Here is a 13,407-nt window from a genome sequence, read left to right as displayed (position 1 = left end):
TGAGAGATTTTAAATGTTTTCCTGGTTTGGGCGTTTGGTCAGAGCATGAGAGCATTTTTTCCCTGAAAACACAGGAAAAAAAAGCTTCCCTAGAAAGCTGGGGAAATTATAATGGGAAACAGCTCCAGCACATCTCAGTGGAGCAGGAGACCATCAGTGGCTGGCCTAGCTGTCCAGCAGAGAACAGGCAGAGGTGGCCCAAGCACAGAGGGCTCCTCCCGTGGAGCCTCCCGGTTTGCTGAGGAGGGATCGGCAGGATCCGATTCAGCCTGCTGAATAGCCGATTCAGCCTGCTGCCCTCTTGCCTCTCTCCCAACTCCCTCCAGCCTCTGCTCCCAAACCAGAGGGCACAGAGAGCAGAAGGGGAGAGGCAGCCCCAAATATCTAGCGGGAGGATGCCAAGAGGATGGAGCCGAGTTTTCTTGGTGGTGCCAACTATTATAGGACACGAGGCAACAGGCAGAAAATGATTCACAGGAAATTTCACCAGCACATGAGGAAGAACTTCTTTACTGCTGGGACAACCAAGCACTGGAATAGGCTGCCCAGAGGGCTTGTGGAGTCTCTTCATTGGAGATACTCAACAACTGCCCGGACACAATCCTGTGCCCCGTGCTCTGGGATGAAAAAGTAGTGCAGTCTCTTCGACATGACGTGATCTTGAAAGCTGGTCTTGACTTTTGAACCTTTTATTGCTGGAATAACTCAGTATTTGTGAGTTTTGGTTTGTTGTTTTTTTGTTGTGGGGTTTTTGGTTTGGTTTTTTTTTTTTTGTTTGTTTGTTTGTTTTTTTTTTTTTTTCCCGTGTAGCTTTTTTGAGTCTCTAAATATATGTTTTGGATGTATGGACATTCCTGTTTATTTCACCCTACCTGCCTTGAAACAGCCTGCTTGAACAGGGAGTTGGGACCAGATAACACTGTGGTGCCTTCCTTCCAACCTTGCCCATTCCGTGATACCGTGAGAGGCGCCTCGGCTCGCAGACCGGCGGGCACGGGGCGGAGAAGGAGCGGCCTCCGCACCGCCCTCGCTGCCCGTCCCGCCCCGGGGCGCCGAGCGGGTCCGCCGAGCTCCGGCCCCGGCAGAGGGCGCCGAGCCGGGGCTGCGGTGGCTCCGGCTCCGCCTCCGGCGGGCGGGCGAGCGGCGGCGCGGGGACGGCAGCGCGGCCCGGGCCGAGGCGCCCCGGCACCCAGGTAACGCCGGCCCGCGGGCCGCCCTCCGCCGGGGCGGGCGCGCCAAGGATCCGAGGCGGCGGGGCCGAGTCGCGGAGGCGGCTGGCGGCGGCTGGGCCGCGGCCGGGCCCCTGCGGCCTCCCGGGGCAGCCGCCAGGGAAGGCGGGGCCGCCCGGTGCCGCCGCCACCGAGCTCCCCGCCGGCGGGTCGGGGGGCGCCGGGCCCGGCTCTGCCCGCCCGGGGATTCCAGCGGGGCGGAGAGGGCGCGCCTGCGGCGCCGGGCGGGCTCACCGCACTCCCGGGCCGCTTGTACCCGCTGGCCTGCGCGGAACAAGCTAAGGTCGAGCGCTAAAAAGAAAGAATAATATTTGTTTGCACGTTCTGCAAACAATATTTGCAATAATATTTCTTTGCGCGTTCTTGCATTTCCAAATAGCTGTTGGAATTTGCCCCCGAACTGAGGAGAGGCCTGTGTCTTCTGCAGTCGCTGTACCGTCCTACAATTCAAACTATTTGTCCTATATTTTAAGGTCACATATTTAGATATAAGAAAAAAGCCAGGGGAGGTGTGGTTATTTTTATTTGGCCAGTAATTGCTCTCATTGATCAGGGCTTTTTTCTCAGCCACAAATACCGGCTCATTTAATGTTTCGGCAGAGGTCACTTGGGTGCGGGGAAACCAGACTCTAATCTCGTAAGGAAACACGTGTTTCCGTGGATATGAGATCACAGTAAAAGCCAGCGCAGCGCCCAGCTCGTAGGGGCTGTAAATCAGTTTCTGAGAGCGTTGAAAGACATCTGGGGTGGTTTTGGGGTGTTTGCACCTCCTTATTCCAGGTCAGAGAGAGGAGCAGCAGCGTTGTATTGATCAGTCTGACACAGCAGCACCGGGGAGCTTTCATATGAGCCTGCTGTTGCCAGTGCCATTCATGGTGTTACGCCTGTTGCGGTACATAGAGAGAGCCGTGTTATTTCTGCCGAGCACTACCGCGGCGCCAGTTCCCATCTGGAGAAACAGGGGGGGACGTTGTGCAGTGTTTTGCCACGCAGGGGTGTTGTGGTCCAAGCAGAAACGGAGGTTAAGCAGCTTTCAGCTTTTCTGGATTTGCTTGCTTGCAGTGTTCAGCTACTTGCTTGTATTGACAATGACTCATGATAATTAGAGATCTCCCCTGCTTTTTATGACACAGATAGCGGCGTTACTGTGTATTTTGTGATTGTATTTCAGATGTAGGGAGCAAAGTGCCACAAATGTGTTTGCACAGTTAATGTTGAACACCAGAAAAGTAATTACAAATGAAGTATTCTGCTGGGCTTTTCTGCGTTTGTTTCTCATCTGGTGTCTTAGCTCTTTGTAGTGTTGGCCAGTGTATGAGAAAGTCTGATCTAAAGCCACCTAAAGCCTTGTGCTTTCAGGTGATGCATCACTATATGGGGAACTGGATACTCATCTTTTTGTAGTAAGTGTTATGACATATGTAGGGAAATCCTTCCAATCCGTCAAAGCAGTTGCTCATTTTTACATAAGAATGTTTGTTTTATTTTAGGTTATGCTATGACTGGCTTCAGACTTCCCATCAGCACTTTAAGAAAACTGAATGTCTGGTTTGGACTGTGGGAGAAATTTCCCTCAAATAAACTGTATCCCACTTGGAGGAGAAGCTTATTCTGTAGCTGTCAAGCAAGCACAGTAAACTACAGAAGATGTTTCAGTTTTTCCCCAGTCAGACTCAGTGCACTAAGACTCTCTCCAGAGTATATCTCAGTACTTTCTCTGAGGAACAAAAGCAGCAAAAGCTCTAAAAAGAGCAGACAAAGCTTACAAGAAGAGGAGGAAGAAGAGGATGAAGATGAAAGTAATTTGGAAGATGAATTTGAAAATGACCCCAATGTAGTAAAAGATTACAAGGATCTTGAAAAAGTAGTGCAGTCTCTTCGATATGACGTGATCTTGAAAGCTGGTCTAGACATGGCAAGAAAGTAAGTACAGAAGAAACAACTTGCTACTGAGAAAGATGTCATGCGTCTAAAATTTGACTTTTGATAAGCTTTTACTGCTGGAATAACTCCAGTATTTGTGGGGGAGTTTTTTGGGGTAGCTTTTTTGACTCTCTAAATAGATGTTTTGGATGTATAGGTGTTCCTGTTTATTAACCTCCCTTGAAATAGCCTGATTTTGCTTTTTTCTATCTCCAGTATTTCTAAGATTGCTGAGGAGGCATTTGGTAATCACTTCCTATTTATTTAAAATTAAGGAAATGCAAAATACTGTACTGTGTAATATGAAAAGGTCTAATTTGAGATTGAGGGAATAAAATAATGCACTATTTAAATGAATGGAGAAATAGGGGCTGGTAAGTATAAGCTTCACAGGCCACCAGGTAAATGTGCAGTCTATAAATGTATCACAGTGTTTGATCTAATGCCACCTGCAGAAGTCTGATATCACTGTGTTGTTGGAACAAAATATTAGTATAACTTGATAACTAACAAATTATTAAACTGGCTGGTGCAGGAAAGGGGATATTATTTATTGGATATTCAAGAGACAGATCTCTAGAAACAGCTTTTCTGGCACAGAGCAACTATAGGCTATTATTTCATTTAGTATTCGTGAAAGCCCTTTTCTTTACTTCCAGTTCAAATCTGAAGGTGTCCTTTACACACAAATTAGAGGTGTAGAAATGTGCCTTGCCTATGAATGGTGGTGTTGTGTTTCTGCAAAGAAACAATTGCATTTTGTTTGCTGCACACTGTAACTGCAATAAAACCTTGTTTTTCTTCAGTAAAGTAGAAGATGCATTCTACAATAATGAACTCAGGCTGAATGGAGAAAAACTATGGAAGAAAAGTAGAACTGTAAGACTTTTTAATTTTTTTTTTTTTAATATAGTACAAGAAAATATCTAAGGCATGATCTCCCTCTAGATCACTCTGCAAAGGTGAATGCACAGCATTGCTAACAGCACTTCCACCTGGGGGGGATGGTGTGACCATGGTTCCCTGGGTAAAACTTTATTCCCTAAGGCAGACAGGAAACTTGTGTGGTTGGAGAGTCAAATCTAAGTCTGAAAGTCAGGAGAAGGCAGCAAGGACGGAACATTTTAAGCTGCTGAAAGAAGTGATGATACCACTATGCGAGGTTGGTGGAGTAGCAATTATTAAATCTGAGATATTGGTGGAGCAGGCACATGATTAAAGAATAAGAGGAAGTTTGATGATAGAAAGGGATTGAAACTGGAGTAGCTGAGGGAAGGTTGTTGTACCTGTAATAGAGCACACAGGACCACAGTTAGGAGAGAGCCAGAAGGATCACCAGACATGTACTTCTACCAACCCTTTCTTTATGTGAGGGTGATCCTCAGTGGTGGCTACTGTCATCAAAGGGCAATATGGTGAGAAGTTTTGATTCCTGATCCTGTAGAGTTAAGGCTGGTTTATGAGAGGTGTACTGCTTCTGTGACTTGTGAGAGGAGCACAGGCACTTGCTGAGCACTCTGTTCTTTGAAACACTTTAACTGTTTTAAAGGCAGGAAGAAGAACTTTGCTGGTTTGTGTCTGTGTTGACAGGAAATAAAGACATACATGAAACCTTTTTCACAGAGTTAGGTGTTGGTTGTATTACATGGAGCCTGAAGCTCTTGGCAGGGGAGGTCCTGACACATGTAATTGTGTATTGCCATGGCTTTCCTGGAAGTTCATCACTGGAGGATCTATAATAGGTCTGGTAGTGGCTGCCTTCCTCCTCTCCTCTGAGATAGGAATATTAAGTGGAAAGAAAGGAACATGGCGGGGATTTCCCCAAGGAATGTTTATAATCACTCATCTCTTTCTGTTTCCAGGTGAAACTTGGTGACACACTGGATCTCATAATAGGTGAAGATAAAGAAACAGGAACTGCAGTAGTTATGCGGGTAGTCTTGAAAAAATTATCTGACAAAACTGAAAATGAAAAATACAAAGTTATTTTGAGGCGTTGGAAAAACTTAAAAGTGCCCAAACAGGATGTACTTAAGTAACAAGGGGTTGCATGTGGCAGCATAAGATTTTTGCAGAAAAACATATTTTTTTGTTAAATATGAATTTTGGTTGAACAAAATTACAGTACCCTTTTTTAAGGGCTTGTGTCAGAATGTTATCTCACTCTGCTGCGTACATCAATAATCATGCAATAAAGCCTGTCACTTTTTGCTGGTAGCTTTGTCTTGTGGTACTGTAAGTTAAAAGATCCAACACTTACATTTCCAGGAAGTTTCTTATAAATAATGAATCAATAAAGACTGATTTGATCACTATTTAATTGCTGTCTAATTTTGTTAATCAGAAAGGTTCCATTAAAGCTGACATCACATCAAGCAAAATGGCTTTGTTTTATCTCTGTATTCATGAAGTATGACGAAAGCCTTCAATTATGTAAAGTTCCTTTTTCATTATTTAATCTTAATTAAAGGTTAACAATACCAACTCCATGCTTACATATGCTGCTGCTATACCAAGAATACAGCAGGTTACTGATTGCAGTGACATATTTCTAAGCAGGAAAACTTCATGGTGACAGAGAATCATAGAATCAGAATAGTTTATGTTGAAGAGACAGGATCATCAAGTCCAACTATTAACCCAGCACTGCCAAGCCCATCGCTAAATTGTGTCTGTAAGTGCCACATCTACACACCATTCAAATACCTCCAGGGGTGGTGACTCCACCACTTACCTGGGCAGCCTGTTCCAATGCTTGACAACCCCTGCCAGTGAAGAAATCTTTCCTGATATCCAATCTAAAACTCACCTGGTGCAATTTGATGCTCTTTCCTCTTGTCAAATCATTTGTTGTCTGGGAGAAGAGACTATCCCCATTCCCCATCACTCTCTGGGTCCAGCCATCTGGAAAAGTTTTTACCCAGTGAATGATGCACCTGTCCAAGCCATAAGCAGCCAGTTTCTCAAGAAGGATGCTGTGGAAAATACCAGAAGCTTTACTAAAGTCCAAGTAGACAACATCCACAGCCTTTCCTTCATTCATTAAGGAGGTTGGTTTATCACAGATGGAGATCAGGCTGGTCAAGCTGGACCTTCCTTATATCTCCTTTCCAGAGAGTTTCTAAGGCTTTCTTTTCAGTTTTGCAAGATTTCGTTTCCCTTCCCAAAAGGAAACGAAATCTTGCAATTTCAATGGGGATCGATTGGGCAAGCTTTGGTCTATGTCCCTACTCTTGATGGCATACCATGCCTTTTGATGGCTTTCACTTTGGCCAAGATTTTTTATTTTTTTTTAGTATCTATGCCATGTCCCTCATATCTTCTCCTCCAAGTTGTGTCTTCCTCTTTGACTTTTTTCCCCTGCTTTTGCAACATCTGTGAGCTTAGTTTTGGCCTGTTTTGGTCCTTTGCACTGCACCTGATATAATCCCGGTCCATTTTATTGTAGTCACCAAATTTCCCAATTTTTTTTTTTCTCCTCCAATTGCAATTCCTTTGATGGTATCTCTATTCCAGAGTGTTTCTAAGTCCTTCCTTTCTGTTTTGGCCTTCAGCAGGGATCAATTTTGGCAAGCTTTGCTGCATGTCCCTGCACTTGATGGCATGCCATGCCTTTTGATGGCTTTGACTTTGGGACAGATTTTTTTTTTTATTTTTTAAGTATCCATGCCATGTCCCTCATATCTTCCCCTCCAAGTTGTGTCTTTCTCCTTGATGTTTTCCCCCTGCTTTTGCAACATCTGTGAGCTTAGTTTTGGCATCTTTTGGTCCTTTGCACTGCAGCTCATTTCCTCACAGACCATTTTTTGAAGACACTAAATCTCCCGATTTTCTGGGTTTTTTGGGATTTTTTTTCAATTGCATTTCATTTGATCATATCTCCTTTCCAGAGTGTTTTTAAGTCTTTCTTTTCAGGTTCTCAAGATTTCGTTTCCCTTCCCAAAAGGGAATGTTATTTCCTAAGGAAATGTGCAAGGCCAAATGGGACAGGTGCTGTGCTAACTGAAAGTCCGTGGGCACTCCATGCCCTAGAGAGCTTAACACAACTTGCCTGGGAAAAACCTCACAGCTTTCAGGGTCTAAAGTCATTTGGAAGCTTTAGGGCACTGCAGTGTGGAGGAAACTCAGCATGGTGCCATCTTTGAAAGCCTTCACTTTCCCAAGCAGATGAGATGGGAACCCTGGCACAGGGACTTGTCTGATTTTTACCAATTTATGTCATATGTCCCAAATTTAACTTGTAAAAAAATCCAGCTTTGATTTCTTGCTCCCATCACCGGGCCCACTCTGGGGCTCATCACTTTATGCTTAAGGCAATGCCATTGGAAAAACAAACATGGATTTCAATGCCTGTGATGCATCAAAATAAACCCCACTTCTCCAGCATCTGGCTGAATGTTGCAGCACACAGACTCTCAAACTAAAAAGGACACTGAGTCCCCTGACCTGCTGAGCACATCCAGGGCTCTGCATGATTATCATAAGCAAAAAAGGGACAGAAGAACCCAGATCCTGAAGCCTGACACTGCTCAAACAGGGATCAGTATCAATATCACAACACTCTCCACCGCAGAAAAACATCTCTGCTGTTTGTGTCACCCAGCACAGTCCCCCCAAACCAACATTCAAATAGTCAAGAGTGACACTGGCCCCGGGTAAGGGGATACCCAGCACATTTACATCCCTGCACCTGCCCTGCTGCCCACAGCAGAGGCACCAAAATCCCTAGAGTGCCTTTAGCTTAGGCATGGAATCCTGCTCCTCTATTTCACATCTGAAATTACAAGTCATGGCTGTGAGGATGTTCACCTCTATGTTCAGCAATTAGGTAGAAAAGGGCTTTGGCCATGACACCCCTACCCACAGCACAAGGCAGAGAGCTTGAGTAAGTAGGCTTTGAGTAGGAAATGGGCCTGTCCTAGAAAGAAGTCAGCCCTTCAAGCTAAGCATCATTTTTTTCTCTAAACAAACCAAAGTAGGAATCTGTTCATAAGAGATAACATCACAGAGGAAAAGTACAGAGATCTTTTCTTGTTTAGAGAAGAGAGAAAATGCTGGGGGTTCATTTCCTGTAGCCAGAGAGCTCTTGCTTGGGGTTTCATTTTTCCTGCCTCCACCACAGCATCAGATGATATCTCCTTGGTTGCTGTGGTCCTGCTGTGCAAGGCCAAATGGGACAGGTCCTGTACTAACCCAAAGGGCACGGGCAGTCCATGCCCCACAGAGCTTAACACAACTTGCCTGGGTCTAAATTCATTTGGAAGCTTCATGGCACTGCAGTGTGGGGGAAACTCAGCATGGTGCCATCTTTAAAAGCCATTACTTTCCCAAGCAGATGAGATGGAACCCTGGCACAGGGACTTGTCCTGATTTTTACTCTTTCCCACCATATGCCACAAATTAAACATGCAAAAGATCCAACTTTAATTTCTGTGTCTCCCCATTGCATGTTCCACTATGTGTCTCATCACCTATTCTTAAAGCAATGCCATTGGAAAAACAAACATGGATTTCGATGCCTGTGAAGCATCAAAATAAACTCCAGTTTTCCAGCATGTAGGCTGAATGTTGCAGCAGCCAGACTCTCAAACTAAAAAGGACACTGAATCCCCTGACCTGCTGAGCACATCCAGGGCTCTGCATGATCATCATAGGCAAAAAAGGGACAGAAGAACCCAGATCCTCAAGCCTGACACTGATCAAACAGGGATCAGTATCAATATCACAACACTCTCCACTGCAGAAAAACATCTCTGCTCTTTGTGACACCCATCACAGCTCCCCCAAACCAACATTCAAATAGTCAAGAGTGGCCCCGGGTAAGGGGATACCCAGCACATTTACATCCCTGCACCTGCCCTGCTGCCCACAGCAGCGGCACCAAAATCCCCCCCAGCAGCAGCAGCAGCTCTATAAAGCTCCTCTTGCCATCCCTGACACTCCACCAACAGCAGCCACTGACCTGCCTCAGGCTCTGCTGCCACAGCCCCCTTGGCCAGCACAGCTCTGCTCCCCAGCTCGCACCATGGGAGCTTGTTACCCTCCACAGGAATTCAATGTCACTTCATATGGGGCCACAACTGTGGCCATCATCACCCTGGAGGTGTTTGTGGGCATGTCAATAAATGCTTTCATTGTTTGTGTGCTTTGCATTGCCTGGGTCAAAAAGAAAACCCTGAACTCTAATGAGAAGATCTTGCTGCTGCTGGGATGCTCCAGGTTTTGGTATTTGTGCCTCACATGGATATACCGCTTCCTCTCTATGATTTATCCCAATTTCCTTCAAGTTCAAACCATACGTCAACTAATTAGATCCTTGGCAACCTTTTTTAATTATTCCAACTTGTGGGTCTCAGCCTGTCTTTGTGGTTTCTACTGCATAAAAATTGCCAATTTCAGGAACAGCTTCTTCATCTACCTGAAAGTAAAAATTGACAGGATGGTGCCCTGGCTCTTGTTGGGGTCAGAGACTGTAGCCTTGGCTATCAGCATCTTTATCGCTGACCTCTCTGAAACTCTCCAGAGGAACAACATCACTTCCACCTGCCAAGGAAATTTTTGGGAAGTAACTATCAGAAAGGATATACATCTTTTCTCTACTTTTTTACTCTCTGGTTTTGTATTTGCTGCTTCATTCCTGGTAGTCATCTTTGCTGCTGTTTTCCTTCTCTTTTCTCTCTGGAGGCACAAGCGCACGATGCAGACAAGCTCCATGAAGGACCTCAGCATGGATGCCCACATCAGAGCCATGAAATCTGTTCTCTCCTTCTTAGTGATGTACAGCATCAACTTTGTATGTTTGGTCTTGACAATAATTTATGCCACGAAGAAAGAAAATATCATGAAACTCCTTTTATATATATATCTGTGTGCTTTTCCAGCTGTTCATTCTCTTATTCTGATTTTCAGTAATCCCAAGCTGGAAAAGGCACTGCTGAAGATTCTCTCCTGTGAGAGAATGTGTGAGTTTTTCATCAAGTAGGAATGTGATAACAGCTGGAGTTCATGCAAAATCTTGAAAACTGTAGAAAACAAGTAATTTAATTTCTGATGCAGCTCTCCAGGCAGTGTAGATGATATTGATGTTCACTCTTCAACATCCAAGTTATGAAAACTTCATTTGTATCTTTTGAGCTAAATTATTGTGAACTAAATACCTTTTTATCATATTTAGATTTAGCTAAATGTTTGAGACATAAATTTTTTATTAACAAAGTCATTTGGCCCTGATGGTAGGAACGATGCTTAAGCCCCTGTGTGGTGAAGGGATTAATGGGGACATGAGTCTGCTGGTGGGGTGATGGATCATCAGGCAGAGCCCCTTTACCTCTGCCTGGGCCCAGTGGAAGAGGGAGTGATGCTAATTAAGTGTTCAGCCCCTTCCCAAGAGTCACAGCCTTTGCAATCACAACCCTGGGTATCCCTCATCTCCACAGCAGCTGGCTGCCCACCAGCATTCACCATGGCAGCAAGGAGGTATTTTGACTGCAGCCTCACCTGCATTTCTCCCAAAAGTATCCATTTGGCATTTCAAACCCTCCCTGGCAGAGGATGAGACCATGACCCCACTGTGCAGACAGGACAGCAGGATTGCTTTGCTCTCCTCCCCAAACAGGGAACACCTCTTGGTTAAGATTTGCTCTTTTGATTTTGTCAGATTGTACCCTGGTGAAATTCTGCTCATAGGCCTACCTGGTGGTGAAGTTGAGCTTAATGAAATACCCACTGCTCTTCTGTTTTTCTTCTTTTTTCCTAAATATATTTAGAGCTAGTCCAGTGAGTGTATTTATTAGTGGCAATTCCAAATTTGTATTTCTACAATAAAATGCATGAGTTGTGATTCTGTGAATCTGAAAGTTCTTATTGAACATGACAAGACTTACATGTTGAATTTGCCATAATCAGAAATTAAACTGAGCTGCACCCAGGCCCTTTCATCTCTGAGGACCAGCAAGGGCTTTATTTTCTGCCAAATTTCTATACTCTTAATGGAACAGAAAAATGTGCAAGACTGGAACACAAACTGGCTGCAAAAAATAATAATGGAATGGAATAATAGCATCAAAATAAATGGAATAACAATCCTGCCAACCTGCCACAAATGTTTTGGTATTCACAGAATGAAATGGCTGCAATGAATAGGTTTCTCTCTATTTTGGAACACATTTCCTTCTGCTGTGGCCCTTCTGTGTGATATATTATGGGCTGTATCAGTGCCTGGCAGTGGCTGATAGCTCAGTGTGAACAAGCTGAGCCCTGTCACTCACCAGAGGTGGTCACTGAGCCACAAAGAGCGAGGCAGGAACGGCCCTGGGGAGCTCAGGGGGTGCAGAGCCCCCTTCCCACTCCAGCCCTGCGTGTCCTCTGTGCCTCACTGCCTGCAAGGACAGGATTGCCTGCTCTGTGGGACTGCTCTCCTGGCCTGCTCTGACCTGGAGATGAGATTGGCTTTTCCCAGTGCACTCTGGCTCAGTGAAAAACCCAGCTAACAGGCTTTGCTCTCAGTCAGGGAAACAGCTTGAGGAGTCAGGAGTGGAGGAGACAACTCATTAAGATCTGACTGCAGCCCCTATTCAGCTTGCCCCTGTGCTGCTGTGGGGGAGGAGATGGAGGAGCTGGAGATGAAGAAGGGAAGTTGAGCCTCAGATGAAAGGGGTGTGGAGGGAGTGTGATCAAGTTTTCCATTTCTTCCTCATTATCCTGCTCAATTTTCTATATTTAAATAAATTACATTCATTTTCCTGGTGTCAAATGCATTGTGTACATGACAGTAACTGGTGAGTGATCTCCCTGCCATTCTTTCGAACCCTGAGTATTTCCATCGTGTTTTTCACCCCTTTTCTTCCTGTGGGCGAGAGAGAAGGAACACCTCAGTGGAGTTCTGCCTTCTCCCTGAGGGCAACCCATCACAGCAGGTGAAACACGAAATAGTGTCAGTAAATACAAAACAGAACCTGAATTGGTCATTTCTACCAGCAGCTCAGGTCCAGAGGCAGATTGTAAGCAGCTCTGCAAGACACATCTCCCCTGTGAAAGACCTTGCAAGGACAGGAACAGCCACACATCCCTCCTTCCCCTGCTGCTGCTCATGCACTTCAACCTTTAACATGACAAACCTGACCACTTCCACAGGAAAGCCCTGGAAGATCCATCTCATACCCTACATCCATTGCAACATCCATCCCTCACAACCTCACATGCCACAAAACTCAGCAGGCAAAACCCAGCACCTTGCACATGTTACCACACAAAACACCACAGCCCCAGTGAACCACACTGCAGATCCATTCTTCCATCCCCCTGAAACCCCTGAGAATGTGACAGCCAGCACAGAATCCCTGTCCTGTGCACCAGCCCCACTCAGCTGGCACTGCAGAGAACAGGGTGTCCATCAGCACAGCCACCCTGCACAGCCCATGGGGACAGATGCAGGATGTGCCCAGCCTGGAGAAGCTGACACATGAGAGGTGCCAGAAATCAATGGGAATGGCTGCTCAGTGCTGGCCCAGGATGGAAAACTGCTCTGGGTCACATTCCAAGTCTTTATGGTGGCCAATCAATGCAATTAGGAGCATGTGATATGAATATTCATGTAACATATTCCTGGCTCTTATATCCCACAGAAAACATGGCTACCATCATTTGGAAGAGAGAAAATGCTGGGGGTTCATTTCCTGTAGCCAGAGAGCTCTTGCTTGGGGTTTCATTTTTCCTGCCTCCACCACAGCATCAGATGAGATCTCCTTGGTTACTGTGGTCCTGCTGTGCAAGGCCAAATGGGACAGGTCCTGTACCACCCCAAAGGGCACGGGCAGTCCATGCCCCACAGAGCTTAACACAACTTGCCTGGGAAAAACCTCACAGCTTTCAGGGTCTAAAGTCATTTGGAAGCTTTAGGGCATTGCAGTGTGGAGGAAACTCAGCATGGTGCCATCTTTGAAAGCCTTCACTTTCCCAAGCAGATGAGATGGGAACCCTGGCACAGGGACTTGTCTGATTTTTACCAATTTATGTCATATGTCCCAAATTTAACTTGTAAAAAAATCCAGCTTTGATTTCTTGCTCCCATCACCTGGCCCACTCTGGGGCTCATCACTTTATGCTTAAGGCAATGCCATTGGAAAAACAAACATGGATTTCGATGCCTGTGAAGCATCAAAATAAACCCCACTTCTCCAGCATCTGGCTGAATGTTGCAGCACACAGACTCTCAAACTAAAAAGGACACTGAGTCCCCTGACCTGCTGAGCACATC

At 45.5% G+C, this 13,407-nt stretch overlaps 2 protein-coding genes across 2 annotated transcripts; both read left to right on the top strand.

Moving 5' to 3' along the window:
• The first annotated feature begins 1,037 nt into the window (after nt 1-1,037).
• Nucleotides 1,038-5,467, top strand: MTRES1 (mitochondrial transcription rescue factor 1). Its single transcript, XM_054629524.2, has 4 exons — nt 1,038-1,193; nt 2,720-3,152; nt 3,959-4,031; nt 5,015-5,467. The coding sequence occupies exons 2-4, from the start codon at nt 2,728-2,730 to the stop codon at nt 5,189-5,191; spliced, it is 675 nt and encodes a 224-aa protein (XP_054485499.2). The 5' UTR covers nt 1,038-1,193; nt 2,720-2,727; the 3' UTR covers nt 5,192-5,467.
• Nucleotides 5,468-9,142: 3,675 nt separating this feature from the next.
• On the top strand, nt 9,143-10,134 carry LOC129118861 (taste receptor type 2 member 9-like). Its single transcript, XM_054630456.2, has one exon. The coding sequence runs from the start codon at nt 9,178-9,180 to the stop codon at nt 10,132-10,134; it is 957 nt and encodes a 318-aa protein (XP_054486431.2). The 5' UTR covers nt 9,143-9,177.
• The last annotated feature ends 3,273 nt before the right edge of the window (nt 10,135-13,407 follow it).

The sequence above is a fragment of the Agelaius phoeniceus genome, chromosome 3, assembly GCF_051311805.1.
Source record: "Agelaius phoeniceus isolate bAgePho1 chromosome 3, bAgePho1.hap1, whole genome shotgun sequence".
Taxonomy (NCBI): domain Eukaryota; kingdom Metazoa; phylum Chordata; class Aves; order Passeriformes; family Icteridae; genus Agelaius; species Agelaius phoeniceus.
Note: the sequence above shows the minus strand (reverse complement) of the source record. Positions and strands in the feature narration are given on the sequence as shown.